The sequence below is a fragment of the Canis lupus genome, chromosome 1, assembly GCF_003254725.2.
Source record: "Canis lupus dingo isolate Sandy chromosome 1, ASM325472v2, whole genome shotgun sequence".
NCBI lineage: Eukaryota > Metazoa > Chordata > Mammalia > Carnivora > Canidae > Canis > Canis lupus.
Window position 1 is genome coordinate 116,897,667 of NC_064243.1, and position 18,628 is coordinate 116,916,294.

At 59.0% G+C, this 18,628-nt stretch overlaps 2 protein-coding genes and 1 long non-coding RNA gene across 6 annotated transcripts; 1 reads left to right on the forward strand and 2 right to left on the reverse strand.

Annotated features, from left to right (window-relative positions):
- Positions 1-310: 310 nt before the first annotated feature.
- APLP1 (amyloid beta precursor like protein 1) lies at positions 311-8,922 on the reverse strand. 4 transcript variants are annotated; one of them, XM_049110608.1, is made up of 17 exons: positions 8,761-8,922; positions 7,760-7,903; positions 6,903-7,035; positions 6,585-6,694; positions 6,231-6,364; positions 5,937-6,121; positions 5,372-5,502; positions 4,921-4,995; positions 3,956-4,114; positions 3,750-3,878; positions 2,862-2,961; positions 1,991-2,098; positions 1,704-1,730; positions 1,449-1,519; positions 1,151-1,213; positions 876-1,019; positions 311-761 (listed from the first exon to the last, which is right to left on the reverse strand). In XM_049110608.1, the coding sequence occupies exons 1-17, from the start codon at positions 8,905-8,907 to the stop codon at positions 663-665; spliced, it is 1,959 nt and encodes a 652-aa protein (XP_048966565.1). In that variant the 5' UTR covers positions 8,908-8,922; the 3' UTR covers positions 311-662. The 4 variants fall into 4 exon arrangements, with proteins under 4 accessions (XP_048966565.1, XP_025277369.1, XP_025277368.1 ...); XM_025421584.3 differs by having other exon boundaries at positions 1,704-1,727; positions 6,585-6,697; XM_025421583.3 differs by having other exon boundaries at positions 6,585-6,697.
- Positions 8,153-9,946, forward strand: LOC112643643 (uncharacterized). Its single transcript, XR_003125846.3, has 3 exons — positions 8,153-8,475; positions 9,507-9,577; positions 9,744-9,946. It is a non-coding gene; the product is annotated as an uncharacterized LOC112643643 (long non-coding RNA).
- Positions 9,947-10,093: 147 nt separating this feature from the next.
- Positions 10,094-18,013, reverse strand: KIRREL2 (kirre like nephrin family adhesion molecule 2). The gene is made up of 15 exons (XM_025421522.3): positions 17,749-18,013; positions 17,407-17,556; positions 16,707-16,856; positions 16,380-16,540; positions 15,845-15,995; positions 15,402-15,507; positions 15,132-15,280; positions 14,681-14,808; positions 14,457-14,589; positions 14,059-14,159; positions 13,714-13,933; positions 12,921-13,025; positions 12,528-12,628; positions 12,137-12,202; positions 10,094-11,025 (listed from the first exon to the last, which is right to left on the reverse strand). The coding sequence occupies exons 1-15, from the start codon at positions 17,798-17,800 to the stop codon at positions 10,690-10,692; spliced, it is 2,109 nt and encodes a 702-aa protein (XP_025277307.1). The 5' UTR covers positions 17,801-18,013; the 3' UTR covers positions 10,094-10,689.
- Between the last annotated feature and the right edge of the window lie 615 nt (positions 18,014-18,628).

The window sequence follows — 18,628 nt, forward strand, 5'->3', positions numbered from 1 at the left end:
GTGTGAGGGTGAAGGCAGGAGAAACTGCCAGGACACAACTTCCTTGGAGTCGACTCCCGGGATTCAGCAAACAGAGGCCTGGAAGTAACAAACCGTTCAGCACCGCGGAAAGCTCCGGACTGGGCTGGGGGAGCCGAGCCGTCCTTGGGCCCCGCCCCCTGCACGCCAATCCCGGCCCTTCCTACAGGCTCCGCCCCGACTTAAAGATCCTACGGACTGTTTAAATGGGTGAAGGAGGGCCGGGCGGGGATCCTCATCAGTGTCCAGCGCTGTGATTACACATTGATCCCCCCACAGAGACGCAAGATGGCACGGTGGGGTAAAGGATTTTATTGGGTTGTTAGTGGAGAGCACATGGGAGGGTGAGTTCTAGGAAACAACAAACACTGGGACCAAGCTGGTGGTCACCTTAGGGAACAATAAATTAACTTACAAAATAAATTAAGATGAGAAAGTCCCAAGCAGGGAGGCAGCTAGGAATACCTGGGGATTTCTTGGGAGTGGAATTTGGGATCGGAAAGGGGAAATAAGAATTTCCAGCCCCCTCACAAAGAGTGTGAAATGAACATTTTTGAGACCCCTCCCCCAGGCTGGGAGTTGGGGTTCTGGGGAGCCAGGAAGAGGGAAGGTCTGAGCTCAGCCAAAGGGGTGAAGGGGCTGGTTCAGGGTCGTTCCTCCAGGAAGCGGTAGGTGGGGTTCTCATAGCCGTGACGCTGCAGTTCACGCAGCTGCTGCTCCTCCAGGGTCAGCATAGGGTCCACCTGCAGTAGGGGCCGGAGGGATGGAGGGGCATAGGGACCTGACCGAAGATCTCACAGTTCCTCTGTGCCAGGCTCTGGCATTCCTCCCCCATACCACGTCTTTGTGTTTCTCACCTCCACCACTCCATGGCTGATAGCCCCATAGGGCTTCTTCCTGCGCAAGAGCAGCAGGGAGAGGACAATCAGGGAGCCCCCACCTGCTCCCATGATCAGCAGACCAGACACGGCCTCTCGGGACACACCTGTCCCGGCTGGTGCCTGCATGGAGAGGACAGGGGGCAGGGGCCATCTTTGAGGCTCGCCAAGGCCCTGTGTGGCTTTGGGAGTCACAGCCTAGTCACTGACTTCTGACCTCTCCCCCTAGGTAACGAGAACAGTCCTCCTCTTACCAGCTCATCTCTCTGAATCTCCGATGAGTGGAAAGGAAAACCCCTTGGAACAGACACATTCACCTGGGGAAGCAGGAGGTGTCAGGGACTCAGGAGTCTGGGCCCCAGCCTCCTCCTCCCCTGGGCCCCAGTAGGGCATCCCCCAGCCTTCTTCTTCCCTAGGACTCCAAAGTCCATGTCCTCAATCCCTTCTTCCCTCAGGCCAAGGAATCCACACCCCTATAACCCTCCTCCTTCAGACCTAGGAGTCCGGGACCCCTCTCCCATCTACCCTCAGGCACCCATAGGTCTGACCTACCTTTCGCTCGTACTGCTCCAGGGGGGACATCTTCTCTTTCCCAGAGGATGCAGCATCTTGTTCTGTGGACCCTAACCCCCAAGGCCTATCTTATTCCGGAGAATCGAGAATGGTGTTTCCCCTGCCTGAGGAGGCGGTCAGAAGGGGCACCGGACTCTACCCCAGCAGGTCTGGAGTTCCCAAGGACCCTTTTCCATTCCAGGCTCAGGGACTAGTGGGGTTTGGTGGCTGGGATCTATTCTGTGAGATACTCACCTTTTGGAAGAGCCACGGGGGTGTCTGCTGGCAGCCAGAGGAGGCAAGACAGGTGGAACAGTGAAGAAAGGAGGGCATCATCGAGGAAAGAGTGGAGACGCACCCTCCCGGGGGCCAAGGCAGGAGGATCAAGGATCCTACAGAGGCCTCCACAGCCTTAGACATCCGTTCCTATCCTCTCCCACTCACTGCAGTAGCTAAGATACCCCCAGACTTTAAGGAGTTAGAATTGAGGGTGGGTGCTTGTCCCCCCAAGTCTGGGATTATCTATATCTGGGTTAACTCACCATCTTTGGAATCCAGAGGCTGCAGCCCACTCTTGTCCTCACTGCTGCCCCCTGGGGCGGGGACTTCCAATTCATTGGGACCCAGGTGCTCAGAGTGGAGGAGCTCCTCTGAGGGGAACATGCAGAAAGGGAGTCGAGATCATGCCTCAAAACAAAACTGGGTGAATAAACAGCACCCTAACAGTAGAGTGATCAGGCATAGCCACAAGTGTGATCTGGGAAAGTGGGGAGCTAGATGGAGATACCCCTGGAAGGGAGGATGGAGGTTGAGGTTTCAAGAGAATGGCTTCTTTAAAGAGCAGGATTAGGTGTGGGATATGCCGTAGTAAGTCACAACAGATCCGGGGGCTGCAACAGGTCACACTTTCTGGTGTTCCTGCTCTCGTGTGGGTCCCTGCCTTTGAATCTGGACTGGGGTTGTCCCTTGCCTTAACCAAGAGAAGGTGGGCCCCTGCCTTGAGAAGCCCTGACAGCGTTCGCTGTCCTGTATGGGGAGCCTGAGCCACTATGGAGGAGACCCGGGTACCCTGCTGAGACCACGTGAAGGGGCTCCATGGAGAAGAGACCCTGCGTTGACCTGGAGAGGGAGAGAGGCCCATCTGTGACAGGGTCCCCAGCGGATCTGCTAGCCAGACACTGCCACACACTGGACTACTGGCAAGGCTGGCAGAAGGAGCACCCAGCAGAATCCAGACCAGATGGCAGAGTCAGGAGCAAAGAAAATGGTTGTTTTAAGCCACTAAGTTCTGGAGTTTATTACGTAGGAATAAATAATGGAAATGGTGACAGGGGTGTTGGTGGAAGCAATGATTGGGAATCAGGATCTGCCCTTCCAGATCTGGAATGGGAACCAGGGGTCACAGGTACTCACGGATCTGGGGCCGCAGCTCCTGAGCCAGGCGGGGGTTCTGGTCAAGCAGCCCCAAGCTCTGGTTCATCCTCTCTTCAATTACTTGAAGATGGGTCTGCACCTGTGGGGGAGTGAGCATGAAGGATGAACCGGGCAGTAGGGAGAGATGGGGAAACTGAGGCAGGGTAGGGTCCAAGAAAAAGGAACATGTACAATGGGCAGGAAGTAGGGTAAAATGGCCAGGAATTGGGCCACAGGAGGAAGAAAACTGGAGACGCAGAATAAAAAGAAAAAGAAAAGATGTACAGAAGACAGGAAGTGAGGGGCTTGGAAAAGGAAGTGAGCCAGAAGGGAAGGGAGCAGTCACCAGGGAGAGTACACAAGGGACAATGTAGGTGTAGGATACAAGGAACACGGCGTAGAAAATAGGAAGCAAGCGTAAGTCTGAGGAATAGAACGTGAGGTTTCAGGGGTTACAGAGAGGGAAATAGGATTAGAGGCTTATAGGGAAATGATGTGGTTCAGGGCAAGACTTGAGTTCAAAAGCATAGAATGGAGTGGTTGGGGACAGGAAGAGAACATCCAAGAACTAGGGACTGGGATTTGAGGGCACAGAGCAAGGGCTGCATGGAAAAGCAGTGGGGTGAAGGACAGAGGATTCGAGGCTCAGGAGGGGGATTCTGGGAAAGGAATCCAAGGGACAAGAAGGGGGTCAAAGGCATGCGGGTGGTGGCCAGGATCAAAGAGTAGGGATGTGAGGGGCTACAAAGGGTCCCAAGGCACAGGGGTGGGGGGTTGCCAGGTTTGGGAAGAAATCCAAGGGACAGAAAGAGCATCTGAGGGATGGGGTCCCAGACCCTGGGGTCTGAGGGATGGCAGGATATTTGGGAGCTGGAAGGATCTGAGCACCTGGAAGCGCATCTGCTGGGCCTTCTCAGGATCCACAGCAGCCACGTGCTGGTAGTGCCTCAGTGTGTGCCTTTGTTCCTTCTGCTCTGCTCGCAGGTAACGCCGCAGGGCCAGCAGGACGCGCTCTGCCTGTGGAAGGGATGAAGGCTGCTGGGCCTGCCCCAGATCTTTTCACCCTCTGCCCTCTGTCCCCACGGCTCCAGCACCTGAGGTGGATCTCCCTGCAGCGCCGCCAGGAAACCTTCCAGAGCAGCCCGGCGCTGGTCGTTGATGAGAGCAATGACTCGGGTGGCATGGGTCTCCACCAGGCGCTGTCGCTCACCAGATACCTGCTCCTCCAAGGTCTGCAGAATGGACTGGAAGTGCTGGCGAGGAGGTGAGCACAGGGCCAGGAAAGGTGAAGACGGGGGAAAGTCTGGGTCAAAGGCAGTCTGGAAAGGCAGGGCTCTAGGGCCAAGTGGTGGAGGGGGGTGTAGGCAGGAGTAGAATCGATCACAGGACACTGATGGAAGGGGTGGGGATTCAGGGCCAGGCATAGTGCAGGCAGGACCAGGCCAACTGGGACTTGATCTAAGGATGTAAACTGTACTGGGTGGGAACAATCTAGGAACTGAGCTGGCTGGTGTTCAGGTGAAATACTTTCCAACTATTATAGGACAGGTAAGGCTCTAGACCTGGGCAGGGCCAACTGGAAATGGTCTGTGCTGAAATAGGACATAGAAGAGTGCAACAAGAGTCAGGAATGGGGCTAACCTGAATGAGGCCTGAAGGTGATGGGTGAGTCCTGATACTGGGCCTACTGAGGAGGGATTGAGTACAAGTGAGATTAGAGGGGTGGGACCAGCATCAGGGGGCAGGGCCGAACATGGATGTGAGGCTGAGGAGGCTGAGAAGGCCCAGCTGCACCTGCAGGAGCTCAGCTGGGGACAGGACCGCAGAGCGGGGCCCTCAGAGGGAAGGATCAAGTTAAGACAAAGCCAAACATGGCCAGTCTGAGGAGAGAGTCATAGGCTGAGAGGGGTGGGACCAACTGGGGGGCCGGGCCAGGAGAGACCACTATAACTAGGAAGGGGTGGAACCGAATGAGACCGGGCAGGTAGAACCAGGCTGAGACCAGGTGCGTCCTAGGCAGTGGACGGGCATGACTAGGACCCGCTGGAGGGTGTCTTACCTCGTTCAGGGCCTGTCTGTCTGCTTTAGGCAGGTTCTTGGACTGGTTGTCTGCCATGGCCCATTCACGCATCACCTAAGGTCAAGGGGGAGCTTCAGGATCCTGCAATCTACCCTCTACCCAGTGAGTTCCCCAATCCCTCTTCAAGACTTCAGAGGCTCCAGATGCCTTAAGTCCCACTGGCTCTTGGGTTCACAAGAGGTCAAGGCTCCGAAAGAATTTAAAGTGGAAGGACACAGTGTACCAGAGTTTCCATAGAATGTTGGTGGCCTCTCAGTGGGATTCTAGGTGGGTCAGGGATCTCTGGTCATCTTAGAGGTGGTGTTGAGGGCTAGGGGTTGATGGGGGCTTGGGGAGTCTTTGGAGGCAGCTTCAATGTGCACCTGAGGAAATCCCTGGTATTTAGGGAGTTCTGTGTTGTGGGAAATCCTGGGGCTCCTAGGATCATCACCTCATTAATCTGGCGCATCCTTCGTTCCTCCAGGTCCATCTTGGCCCGCAGGAACCCCTCGTGCTCGCTGATTTCTCCAGGCATGCCGAAGTACACATCCACACCATCTGTGGGCCTTGGAGTGGTGGTCACTGCAAGGCCAGGAGTCAGGGAATCCCAAAGCCCATGGCCAGGTCACCTCCCCTCCCTAGAGCACGCTGGAGACCACCATGTGTCCACATAACCATAGCTGCTACGGGGCATCATGAGAGATATAGTTCTGAACCGGGCCTGTTCTTGTCAAGCTTAGGAATCCATTATACCATCCTTTAAGCTTCCCCAAAATAATCCTTAGGAACTACCAGATGGCTCTTCTACCTCCAGGTACCCCAAACCACCCTCAGCCTTTGCATTCTTCACAGGACAGCCCTCCCACCTCTTCTTTATCCCAAGGTACTCCCATCCCTTCCATTCCCCCCAGCTCTCTCCCCAACAGGTCCCGCCTAAAGATGCCTCTACACTAAGGCTCCCTCAAATCATCTTCCCTCCAGGGAAGAGGGAACTAAGGGTCCAGAGACTGTCTCACCTTTGCTGACCCCTGCAGGGCTATGGGAGCTTGAGGGTAGAATTCTTTCCTCCTCATCTTCCTCTTCAGCCCGTGGGGGTTCCACAAAGTAATCATCCACCGGCTGTAGGAAGGATTCCTCTTCTTCCTCCTCCTCAGCCCCCTCTACTCTGCCCCCTAGGGGCCAGGAGCGGGTGGAGGGGTCACTGAGGGAACAGAAGACTTAAGGCAATGAGAATCTGACCTGGGTCCCCAGGCTTCCATTTCCTGCCTCAGGAGCCTCGGGATGTGCATGGAAGGTTCCCTCCCACTCACCCAGCTGCTGTCCCAGACGGATCGGGGGTCACTGGCGGGGGGCAGCACACATACTCCACACCTCGGAACCGATCTGTGCCACAGGGCAAAAGCATGCCGGAACCATGCAGGATGAGGCCCTGGGAACTGCAGGCCTGCAGAAGAATAGGATAGGCCCAGATGCCACGATTGTGTGTTAGGAGAGGGGTAGAGGGGAGCCCGGGTGCCTGGGGCTTGGGGTCTGATGGGGCTGGGAGCCTGGATTCCTGATTCTGTCCCAGTGGGAAGAGGGGGCTGAGGCCCAGACTCAGGTTCTGTTAGGGGACTGGAATCCCGGGTTCTACGGGGTGAGGATGGATGGGCCAGGATCCTGACCTCCTGCGCCTCTTGATGCCTCCGGGTGGAACTCTCACACTGGTCCATGCGCTCCTGGTGCAAGAACCGGCAACCTTCAGGCACCAGCAGGGCCTCGCTCACGAATTCACCTGCTGGGGTGTGGGGGTACCAGAGTGAGACCTTCCCACAGACACTAGCTCCACCCTCCTCTGAATCCAGACATTTTATCCTCGAGATTTCTCTGCCCCACTCCGGACCCAGACGTCCAGATCCCTAACGTGAGCCTGAGCCCAGGGCCCAGAATCTCACCCGCGGGATACCCCCACTTCTGTTCCCCTCCTCCAGTCTGTAACTCACGCAGGCAGCGGAAAGGCACAACCTGGTGGTGGGGATGGGCACAGCGGCCACCCCGGGCACCCCCGCACCAGCGCTCCATGGGGATGGCTTGCGTCGCCTGTTCCACACGTGCAATCTGCAGCTCCGGGTACATCTGGGGGCACCGGGTGGGGGCGATCAACCCACAGCCTCACCCCTGTCAGCCGTGCTTACCACTGGCCACGTCCCTTTTCAAGGCTCTAGTGATCACCCTAGGTTCTGCTTCTCCTTAAAATCAGTCTTAGAAATCTCAGCCAGCAGGCCCCTGGCCACGCCCCCAGTCGCTCTTGTTCAGAAGCCCCGACAAACCACCCAGAAACTTGATCCCTGTAAATCTATCTCTCTTCTGGTCACTTCTGTCCCCTCCCCCAACAGGTTTGGTCCTCCCTTAAGCCTCACCTCTTCCTCGGTTTGGCTTCTCAGGAAGCGTCCTTTCTCTTTGTATTAGAACTGCCTTTTCGAAGAAGCCACCCTCCCAGCTTTCCACTCTCATTGGGCTCCACCCCATTTCCCATCCAGCAGGTCCAAAAGGTCTTTTTTCTGAGCCCCGCCTCTCCTTTGGCCACGCTCACCGACATTCCTACTCTTTAAGGACCCACCCCATATTGCTAAACTGCCTCTTCACTGGATACCAACCTTAACCGGCCCTCTTTGCACAGTTCTTTCCTGACCTAGTTTCTCAAAAACAGATCCTAAATTCGCCTCTTTCTCGGCCACGCCCCCTAGCTTCCCCGGCCTACTTGGATCCCTCATCCTCCCCGGACCTTGCCTTTTGCACCACTAGCTTCTTTCGGGGGACCCGGCTCGCTGACCACGCCCCTCCAGCAGGGCCCGCCCACCTGTCTGCAGTACTCCAGCACGCGCTGCGGGTCCCGGAGACAGCGTCGCGAGCGCTGTGGGTCTGGTTCCCAGCGGCCGGTGCGCAGGTCCCGGTGAAGGGTTAGGTGCCGGCATAGTCCAGCAACCTGGGCCGACCCCGGGGCCTGGGGTCGGGTCAGAGGGGTCAGCGAGGGCCCCGGGACGCCCGCACGTGTGTCCCCCGGACGTTTGCTCCGTAGGACCCAGAGGTTCAGACCCCCCAGCGCCAGCCCCCTCCGCAAAGCACCAGGCACCCGCCTCCTAAGAGGGACTGTTCCCCGGGAAACAGCTCCCACTGGGCGGGGGCGCCCCAGCTCTCCCGTTGCCACGGCGACCCAGGTCCCCGGGGTGTCTCGCGGCCTTGTTGCCGCGGAGACAGGCTCCGCCCCCACCCCGGCGCAGCCGCACTGAAGCCCGAAGGGGTTAAAACCTAATCGCGGGGGAGGAGGCCAGAACCCAGGCGTTCTGGCCCCTCCTCCCTCCGTCCCTAGCTCAGGGTCCCATTCTCCGACGCAAAGACGACAAGGCCTGGCTTCAGGGCCCTGCAGGCCTGGGCTGGAGAGCCACATCCTGGGTCGGGCGGGGGTCGGTGGCTGGGGACCCGGACTCCTGGGTTCTGGGAGGCTGCGGGAGCCTTCAAATGGGTCCAGAGGATGCCAGGGACCAACACACTTGGAACCGGGTGTCTTACTGTCTGGTGGGTCCCCATGTTTGGGTGGGAAGGGGTTGGGGCTGAGTCACCTAGGTCAAGAGGGTGGACTTTGGGGACCGGGGGCTCTGGAACGGCCAGTTCCTAAGCTAGGGGCGGACGGAGGCTGGGGCCTGAACTCCTGGGTTCCTGGATGCCTCGTGCCGTTAGGGGCGTTAGGGGCCGGCCCCTCGGCTGGAAGGACTGCGCTTTCCGCCCTGGACGTGTCCGCGTCCGGGTCCCGGGCCCGGGCCCGCCCCGTCCCCCATCCCCCAGGACCCGGCCGGGCCTCACCTCGGCCGCGCCGGGGCTCCCACCGGCCAGGCTCCCGACGGCGAGCTGCGCGCGCAGGAGGAGCAGCAGTAGCGGCAGCGACAGCGGCAGCGGCGGCGGACCCCGGCGGCGGCCCAGACCGCGAGCGGCGGGGCTGCTGGGCCCCATGTCCCGGCCCTCGCGCCCTCGCGTCCCCTGCGCTCCCGCCCGGCCCGGCCCGGCCCCAGCGGTGACAGGAGCTCCCAGCGCCGCCGCCGCCGCCGCCGCCTCCTCCTCCCGCCGCCCCCGGGCTGCGCCGGCGCCGCCAGCCCCGCCCCGCGCCGGCCCCGCCTTCGCGGCCAGGACAATAGCGCGGCGGCTCTGCGCAGCCTGGGGCGGCCCGGGGCCGGGGGGGGGGGGGGGGGGGGGCGGGGGGGCGCGGGCGGCCGGGGGCCGGGGGGGGGGGCGGCGCGGGCCCCCGCCCAGAGCCCCGGGATCCCAGCGCGTGCCGGGGCCTGGCCCGGAGTCTGGGTCGTGCGCTCCGCCGTGCAGAGCCTTTCCTAGGCCCCTCGCGCCCGGCTTTCCCTCCCTCAGACCCAGACACTCCCACATCAGCCTCCTCTTGCAGTCGCGCCGGCGTTGGAGACCTCTCCCCCCAGCAAATTCCTCCCCGGAGGTCCCAGGAATACGGGCCCCCCAAATTCCCCCAGTGGAGGACCCCGCAGCTGAGGGCCGGTCCCCTTCTCCCTCGGTTCCAGGAGTCGGGGCTAAAGTCACCTTCTTTTCAGGACCTGAGACCAAGCCCCTGCCCTTTCTCCCCGGAGTCTTGGCCTTCTGCTCTGCCTTCCAAGGATCCCAGGTGTCTAGACCTTTAATTCCTAGCTCGGGGATTCATAAACCAAAGCCCCCAGGCCCTTCCTTTAAGGATGACCTGAGTCAGGTACCCAGCACGTCGGGGCGAGGGGCTCAGCCCATCCTTGCTTTGAGGACCCCGGCATTTCTATTCTCTCACCCTCCCTCTCCAGGGCTCACTGCTGTTTCCTCAAATAACTAGAATGCGGTCTTCCCCAAGCCCACTGGAGCACTCGTCCTGTATGTGCATCTGCGCATGTATGTTTGGGTAGATGTGTGTCAAAAGAGCTTAGAGGGCCAAGTGGGTAATAAAGGGCCGAGAGGTGGTTCATGGTTTGTTCCTACAGCCACTCATCGCCTAGGGTAGAGGAAGGGCCTTGGGGCAGATTTAATGGACCTCTTCCTTCCGTAAGGTAGTGAATGATGCCAGGAGAATCCCCAAGACGCATTCACTTCTCAACATTTTTTTATTAAACATAAATATTCTTATCCCCAGATTCCACCCCTACCCACCCCACCCTCTTCCCCTCTCCTGCTGGCAGTTCTCACCCTATCCTCACTCCTTGGTGGATTCAATTCTTCCAGGACCTTTAAAGACCTTGGAAGGGATCAAGATAGTCGCTCTCTTGGGTTCCCAGAGAGTGAACAGCCATCTTGGCTGCACTTCCATTGGCCAAGCAAAGTGCCCCTCAGGGAGAACCAGGACAGGGGCCTGGTCTGGCTTCCATCTTAATCTGTCCTATGTTGCCTGTCTTCTCAGTATAGGTGATCGGTCACCTTGAAATCTCTTCTTTCAATGTCTGGAAATAACGTCCATCCCTGCCCCTACCTCCTAACACCTCCTGTCCCCACCCCCCTACAAAGAGCTCATCTGCCATCTGGAATCTCTTTTACACTGGGGAATAGTTGGTCAAGTGGCCATCTTGCTCCCACTTGGAGCATCCCCTTTGGCTGAGCTGATTGTACACTAGTGATCCAGATGATCGTAATGATCTTTCTCTCCCATCAATGTTCAGTTTTGGAGGAGTAAGGTCACCAACTTTTTTTCTGGTTCCTTAGAAATCAGGACAATCCATTATGGCAAGCTGAAGATTCTAGGCCTCTTCATTTGGAGAGGTATCATACATGAGTCTGGAGACGCGGGTGGCTGGGTGTGGGGAAGGCAGCATAGGGGAAGGGTAGAGTCCTGGGGTCCAGATCTGGGGGTCCAATGGATGTAGGTTTGATGTAGCTGGTGAAAGCTCGAGGGTGGGGTGTGGTGAGATAACCTGCCCGAGCTCTATACAGTCTGCAGGGGGGGACCATGCCTAGGTGTGCGTTGAAGTCATAGAAAGTAGGGGTCCCTGGAGGTCCAAGAGGGGAGGGGGGCGGCAGGAAGAGGCCTCCTCCAGGGCCTTCACCAAGGCTCAGGCTCACACTGACTCCTCGGACCTTGTAGTAACCATTGGTTGGATCCTGAGGGGACAAATTGGATTGGTTAAGGTATTTGAGGATATTGGGGGAGGTTAGGGTCCCTAATGGAGAGTCACACTTAAAGCAAGACCTAGAGAGAGACAAAAAGACAGAAACAGTAGCAAGTGGAGACCCAGAGAGAAAGACAGACATATAGACTGATAGGAAGACAAAAAGGGGCAAGAAAACAATGACAAGAAACAAAGGGACAGAAGGAAATGGGCAGAAAAAGGCAGCAACAGAAGAACAGAGGCCTGCTAGGGCCTGGTGCTATGGAAGGAGATGCAGCAGGAACAGACAGATTGAGACCAAGACATTCAGTCACCTGCCCACCAGCCCCAAGGCTTTGATTCTGTGTCATGCCTTACGCTGTTGCTAGAGGTATCTATTGTGGGGAGAGACAGGGTCCTGCCTTCATGGAGATCCCAGGCCAAGGAGCAAATGGCAAATCCCCTAAGTCCAAAGGGGTCAGAGTAGTGATGGGGGAAGTACAGGCAGAGTGATAAGGCTTGATGGGGAAGCACAAGCAGGTTTTCAGGGCTGAGACAGGAGGCCAGGGCAGAGTGGTCCTGGTTGTGACAGGCGGAACACAGAATGATCAGGGCAGTGAGGAGGGAAGCACGGGCTTTCTAGAATAAGAAATATTTGGGCTGAGACCAGAGGAACGAAGGACAGAATCAGGTAGGTATGGGAAGGAAAGTAGTGTTTCAAGCCAGTGGAATGGCACGTGCTATGTACATAGGAGACAGAGAAAGGCTCTGGACTGGGGACTGAGGTCCGTGGAGCTCAAAAGAAGGGGACTCACAAAAGGGGCAGGTGTGGGGAGAACTGAGGCCAGTGGGGGACCTGGCAGAGGCATCCAGGAGGCCTGAGGTGGGGGTGTGATGGGAAAGCACAGGCTGAGTGAGGCCAAGGCTGGACAGGATTGTGGGCATAATCAGCAGATGTGCAAACAGGCTGTGGAGGTGAGTGAAGAGGCCTAGGAGGCAAGAAGAAAGTGTGAAGGGGGGGCTAGGCCCCTCATCTGGGGGGCAACAGCATGAAAAGGGAGGGGACCAAACAGGGAGATAGCTAGAGACCCAGTGAAGGGAACTCCTCTGTTTCCAACACTCACCTTGGTCTCCAGAGCCCCCTCCTCATCCAGAACGAGGTCACTGTGGTCCGTGTGCACGATGGGGCCCTGGGGTAGGGTGTTGAGTAAGAGGGAGTGCTCAGAGGATCCTGTTGGCCCAGTGCCAAACACTGACAACTCCTCAGCTGGGGGCACTGGGGACCAGGCAGGGCCAAGAGCTCCTGGAGCTGGGGTCCAGATACAAGACAAAGGGCCCTGGGACATATTTGGTCTAGGGGATAACTGGGTGGGTCAGGGGCATATTTGGACTTGGGGGTCACTTGTCGGGACCCAGACCCTCTTTGAGTTGGAGGGCCCAGTTGGGACTAGGAGAGCAGTTGGGACTAGGTTACGAATTGTTCTAGAGGCAGAGTTGGGTCTGGGGACATCCTACCTGGTCCTCGCCGCTTCCTGTCTCCTCCTCAGGACCCCGAGAACTGGAGCCATCGCTGCTGCCTGGGATTCGCACCAGGTTCTTTTGCTTGGAGAAAGAGGCTGAGGCCAGGGACAGTGGGGCAGCAGAGAAAAGTGATGGGGGCAGGGTCACAGTTTGTGGAGACCAGGGAGCAGGAAGAAAGAGGACTGGGCTGGGTCAAGAGGCTGTGTACCAACAGGAAGCTGGTAGGTTAAGGAGTGTGATGCTGAGAAGATGGACATAGGGGTTGAGGGAGGAATCAGGGCCTGAAGGTGAGCCAGAGACCAAAGAGGTGGGACTGGGACCAGGTCAAGGCCAGGTCAGTTGGGGGTGAGGTAGGGGATGGTACTGAGGTAGGGCTCAGTCACTCACCCTTGCCGTGGCGCCAGCAGCAGAGGGTCACCCCAATGATGAGCATAAGAAGAGTCATGGCTGCAGCAGCCACTCCAGCCACAACCCGCACAGTAGGCAGCAAGTCTACAGGGAGGAGAAGGGGTGTTTCTGTTTTTGTTTTAAAGATTTTATTTATTTCTTCGTGAGAGACACAGAGAGAGAGGTAGAGACATAGGCAGAAGGAGAAGCAGGCGCCCTGCAGGGAACTCGATGCAGGACTCGATTCCAGGACTCCAGGATCACAACTGAGCTGAAGGCAGATGCTCAACCACTGAGCCACCCAGGTGTCCCAAGAAGGGGTGTTCTGAGGAGGCTAAGTGTGAGGCCCAAGGAGGAACTGGGGAACTGGGATTTGGCTTGCTTGGGTTGAAGTGTCTGGGTTCAAAAGGCCGTTAAGTTTGAGGATACCCAAGTCTGTAGTCTCTAGCTTGGGGTCCTTCAGCTTTAAGGCCTCTTGAATTTGGGGTTCCACAGGTTTTAAACTCCCTGGCCTTAGGGAGTCCTAGAGTTTGAGGGGTTTTTAATTTTGCAATTCCCCATATTTGGAGCCTCCCTCCTTTGGGGCACCTAAGTGTGGGGGGGCCTCTCAGTTTAGAATTCTATATTTAAAGGAATTTACTGTTGGGGGGGTGACTCAGGATTCAAGGGACTCATGAGCTTTGAGGCTTTCAAGGTTTGAGGTAGTCCGCATTTGGAGGTCCTGGGTTTGAGATTGCGGCACTTTGGGGGTTTGAGATCCTCAGATTTGGAGACTTCAGGCCAGGAATCTCACCTCTACGGCCCAGGCTGACCTGGGTGCCTCCCTCACCCAAGCGGTTCCTGGCACTGCAGTTGAAACCCCGACTGAAGTCGGACTCCTGGGTCCCGGAAATGTGTAGCACAGAGATCAGGGCTGGGCCCTGTCCCCCGCGGCCCTCTGGGGCTGGGAATGTCTCCACCAGGAACCGACCCTGCGACCCCGCCGCCAGAAAGCCCTCATCCCAAGACCAGACCTGGGGGCACAAAAAAAGGAAAGTCATTAAGGAGATTGGAAAGGGAGGGAAGGGCGGCAGGGTGTCGGTCACAGCAGTTTTGGAGGTCCGGCCTGACGGTCAGGAGAGCGGGGACATTTCCTTACCACGGCATCTGGGGCCGGGGATGCGAAGACTAGACATTGGAGGCGGGCGGGGCCCCTCAGGAAGGCGGGCGCAGAATGCAGGGCGGTCACGATGGGGGGAGCTGGTTTGGAGATTGCGGGCGCGTGAGAGAGAAGCGCTGCCCCCCGCGGAGGCTCCGGCTGTCAATCAGGCGCGGCCAGGTCCTGGCCCTTCCCACCAACGCCGCTCAACCAGGCCACGCCCCTCGGCAGCCTCGGATCCTCCCGGGGGCTCGCCGCGCCGGGTCCCGCTCCTACCCCCGGGCCCCCGTCCAGAGAGCGCGCCCTTCCAGGCCTCGCCCACCCCGCTGAGCGCTCGCCGGCTCCGCGCGTTCCCCGTCCCGGGCTCTCCGGCCTTCTGGGAAGCGCCGCGTGCTCACCGTTCACCGTCAACCTGGCCTCCGCGGCGCCGCCCCCCAGGCCCGAGAGCCCCGGCTCAGCCCTGCACACGTAGTCGCCGGCGTCCTCGGGCCCCACCGACGGAAGACGCAGCGTGGGCCCGGAGCCCAGCACCTGGGATGGGGAAGGGGCGTCAGGGGCAGGACCTCGAGGGGAAGCCCCGTCCATCGCCAGCCACGGCCGCGGGCCCCAGATCGGGTCTCACCTGCGCGTCCCCGCTGCGGGTCCAAGTTACCCGTGGGAGCGGGTTCCCGCGCCAGGCACAGCTGAAGGAAGCGTCTTCCCCTATGTCTACTGACATGGGCTCTGGCCTTGCCTGCAGAACTGGCCCGACTGGAGGAGAGAGAGGAGACGTCGCATGGCCGGGGAGGGATGCAGCTTCTGACCCGGGATGAGCCACTCAGGGACGACACCCCAAGGGCCCAAGTACCGGCGGCCAGTCGGCGGCAACTCGGCTCGCACGCCCCGGCCCCGCCCCCGGCCCCGCCCCCGGCCCCGCCCCCGGCCCGCCTCTGACCCAGCACAGCCAATCCCTGCCTACGTCCTGTTCCCGCTCCCCCTCCTCCCGCGGCCGGCCGCGGCCACGCCCCCCTCCAGCCCCTAACCCCAGGCGGTCGGCCCCGCTCTGGCCACACCCAGGGCTCGCCCCGGCTCACACTGCACGTCCAGCGCGGTGCTGCGGTTGGCGCTGCCCACAGCGTTGCTGACCTCGCAGGACACCGGCTCAGTCAGGAATGAGGCGTCTGCCACGACCTCCAGCATTGGCCCGCGGGCCCCGAGCACCGGGGAGCCTCCCTTTGCCCACCTGCGGGGGGAGTGGGGCTGTTCGCGTCGTCCCTGCTCCCCAAGGACACCCACGGACGTCCCAATCTCAGTCTTCCCCAAATGCGTGCTCGGGCCTGAGGAGAGGTGACCATCGTCCTCACCTGTAGCCAGTGACAGGAGGCTGGGCTGTGGCCTGGCACAGGAAAGTGACCTTCTCTCCCTCCAGCACAGTCTGTGGTTCCGCAGACAGAGTCACCACTGGGGGATCTGCGGAGGTGGGTCAGCGGTCGGCGGTGGGCAAGGACCTGGAACACCTCCGTGGAGCTCCTGAGTCCAATGCCCAGCCTCTCACAGGCTGGGTGGCCAGGCTCCTCTTCCAATGCCCACTCTGGGTCCCCATGGTGCCCAGGCTCCTCTGCCAATGCCCACTCTGGGTCCCCAGTATCCTCTTCCTTTTGAGCTGGGAGCCCAGGACTCCAGTTCCCAATGCCTCCAGGGCCCCAGGTCCACAGCCTCCTCCTTCCTCATACCCTGGAATCCAGTCCTCAGGCCCCTCTTTTCCCAAAGGTCTCTGGCTTCAGGGCCAGTGTCTAGTTGCACTCACACTGCAGGCTCAGTGTGATAGCTGTATCCTTCCCCGAGGGCAGGGCCTGGCTCCGGGCCCGACAGACCAAGGTGGCTCCATCATCGTGGCTGGAAGGAGTCAAGGATAAGATGCTCTCCACTGACCCAGTTGTTCCTTCCTTCAGCAGGGGCTGGAGGTTATGAATAATAACAATGATTTCATCTACCCCTTATACAGTGTTTACTATGTGTCACTTCTAAGCATTTTACATGTATAATCTTCACAAGTGCCCTATGAAGTGAATATTATTGTCCCTATTGTACAGATAATGAAACTGATGGACAGAGAGGTTAAGCTCCTTGAACTCAAGATCAACCAACTACCAAGTCGTTGAGTCAGGATTTGAACCTGGGTAGTCTGGCTCTGGAGTCCTTAACCTTAATCACATACCAAGGGTCCCAACACTTGAACCTCTTCCCTCCCATGCCCTTCTCTCCTCTGGATAAGCCTGTGGTCTGACTGGATCCCAAACATCCCTGCATGGCCAAGGGCTGCATAGGGATTTGGACCTGACCTGGTGGAAGGTGGTCCCATCCAGCCGGATCCCATCTCGGAACCACAGCAGCTCAGGGGTGGGGCGGGCATCCCCACGGCTTCGACAGGTCAGATTCGCAGGAACCCCAGCAACCAGAGACACAAAGGGGCCGCCCAGCACCTGGGGGGCTTCTGGGGGCACTGTAGGTGTAGACTGGGGTCAGAGCTGGATCCTGGAACCAGAAGCCCCAATCTTCCCAGCTCTAATGACCATCCCTCTGGGCTCCCTGGACTCCGATACTCAGCTAGCACTGGCTGTCCACCCCCCTCCCCAGGTTTCCCAGGGACAAGTGAGCTGGGTCCTCACCCAGCACATGCAGTTGGGCAGGTCGAGAGCGGAGGCCTGCTTGTGTAGCCTGACATTCATATGATGCTTGATCCTCCAGCTCCACGGGCCTAATGTAAAGGTCGTGCTGGCCACTGGCCGCATTCCCTGATATCCAGTACCGGGACCACCCTGAAGTTAAGGAAGAGGCAGTCACACCATGGTTCTGAGTTCCTGGCCCCAGCCTCCCTCCCCAGACATCCCATACCAGAAAGACATCCCAAAGTGGGTGCTGGGCCAGACAGACTCTAACCCCCTCTCAGTCTAGAGTCATGGCAAACTTGGGGGTGGGTGAAAAAGTCAGAGAAAAGTGAAGAAACAGTTGCCATGGAAGTCAGATTAGATATACTCCCTCTGGGGTGAGCAGAGGGCTATGATAGGAGAAAGGAATAGGAAAGGCTTCTGGGGAGTTGACCATGGACATGAGTAGTAGTTACACGAGTAACTTTTTGGCAAATCTTACTTGTATGCTCTATGCATGTATGTTTCTGCATTTATGTAATATTTTGTGATACAAATAAAAACCCACTACCCACCCAGAGAAGAAGCTAAAACCTCCCAGATGTTTACCCGAGCCCAACAATTTTCCAAATTTGAAAACGTCAAAACAGAACCCCAGATACAGCCCAAGCCATTGATACAGCTGGAGCCAAACCGTCCTGAGTAGAGAGAACAGTCTCACCTGGCAAGTCCCTTTCACCCCCTAGAGCCAGTCCATCCTTAGTCCACTGAACCAGACCCCAATATTCACCCAGGGCACAGGGCAGCCTGGCCTCATCCCCCAGGAGTGCCACCAGGTCATCTGGTTGTTGCAGGAAATGGGGCGACAGACCTAGGAGGACGGGGAGGGGGATGTGGAGCAGGGTTGAGTTTAGCGATGAGCTTAGCTCCCTCATTCAGGACCCAGGAGCCCAGCCTCCCAGAGTTCTCCTGCAGACCTAGGAGTCAGAGCCCCCTCCTCTAACCCAGTAAAGAGGCAGCTGGCAAACAGTCCTCCCCCAAATTCACCCGCCCCTCGAGGTACCTGCATGGCCTCGGAGGCAGAAGAGGAGGACGAGGAGGGCGGGGACCAGCATTCTGAAAGTGTGGCCCCCAAGATCCCGCAGACTTGCTGTTGCACTGGCTTCCTTGCTAACTCCTTCCTCAACAGCACACCTCTCCCCGCTCCGGTCGGAGCTCCCTTCGCGCCCGGCTCCTCGCCCCAGCCTAGGAGCCACCCCGTTCCCGGCCTGGAGCGCCCCGAGTCTGCTCAGCAGCCGGCTCCAACGCTGACACCCAGGCGGGTTCCGCGCCCCGGGTCTCTCAGAGATCGGGGAGGGCCGGATCCCACTGGCCCCGCCCCCGGGCCCCGCCCCTTCCCATTGAGAAACTCCCGCGGCCGAGACGCGGATGAATGGGGCGCCGCAGGGCGGGGTCTTCCCGCGGGCGCCCCAGCCAACCTGGGGTCTGGGAGCCTGAACACCTGGGTCGACGGAGGGCGTCCCGGCTGGGGTGGACACCTGCACCCCCAGGCTTGTGGGGGGCACGGCGGGAGAGAGTGGAAGAAACTTGTCAGTCCCGGTCCTGGAGGGACCGCGCTGAGTGGAAACGGAGCTATAAATGGGAGCCCCTGGGGCTTCGCTAGTTTCCGCGCCTCGGGGAGGCGGGGCCCGGCGCTCCCCTGGGCCTGCGGGTCAGGAAGAGGACACTGGGGTGCCTGGGGGTGCAACCGGGACCCCTGAGGAGAGGAGGGGGTTCAGTTCTTCTCGCTTCGAAACCCCAGCTCAGAATATCCCTGTGCCTGCGCGTTAGCGCTGCAAAGCACGGCACGTCCCAGGGTCCGGGAAGCCAGGCCCCCAGCCCCTCCTTTCCCGAGACCCCGCAGTCCGGGCTCAGCCCCCCCCGCGCCCCCCGACTGCGGTTGC

What these genes read in the sequence shown, in the direction of transcription:
- APLP1 (XM_025421583.3), bottom strand. Translation starts at nt 8,907, where the DNA reads ATGGGGCCCAGCAGCCCCGCCGCTCGCGGTCTGGGCCGCCGCCGGGGT. An exon ending in TGTGCCTTTCCGCTGCCTGC is followed by an intron (nt 6,698 to 6,902) that starts GTGAGTTACAGA and finishes CCCACACCCCAG; the next exon opens with CAGGTGAATTCGTGAGCGAG. An exon ending in CCGTCTGGGACAGCAGCTGG is followed by an intron (nt 6,122 to 6,230) that starts GTGAGTGGGAGG and finishes CTGTTCCCTCAG; the next exon opens with TGACCCCTCCACCCGCTCCT.
- KIRREL2 (XM_025421522.3), bottom strand. Translation starts at nt 17,800, where the DNA reads ATGCTGGTCCCCGCCCTCCTCGTCCTCCTCTTCTGCCTCCGAGGCCAT. An exon ending in CACCGCGCTGGACGTGCAGT is followed by an intron (nt 14,809 to 15,131) that starts GTGAGCCGGGGC and finishes TCTCTCCTCCAG; the next exon opens with TCGGGCCAGTTCTGCAGGCA. An exon ending in CAGGAAGCGGCGAGGACCAG is followed by an intron (nt 12,203 to 12,527) that starts GTAGGATGTCCC and finishes ACCCTACCCCAG; the next exon opens with GGCCCCATCGTGCACACGGA.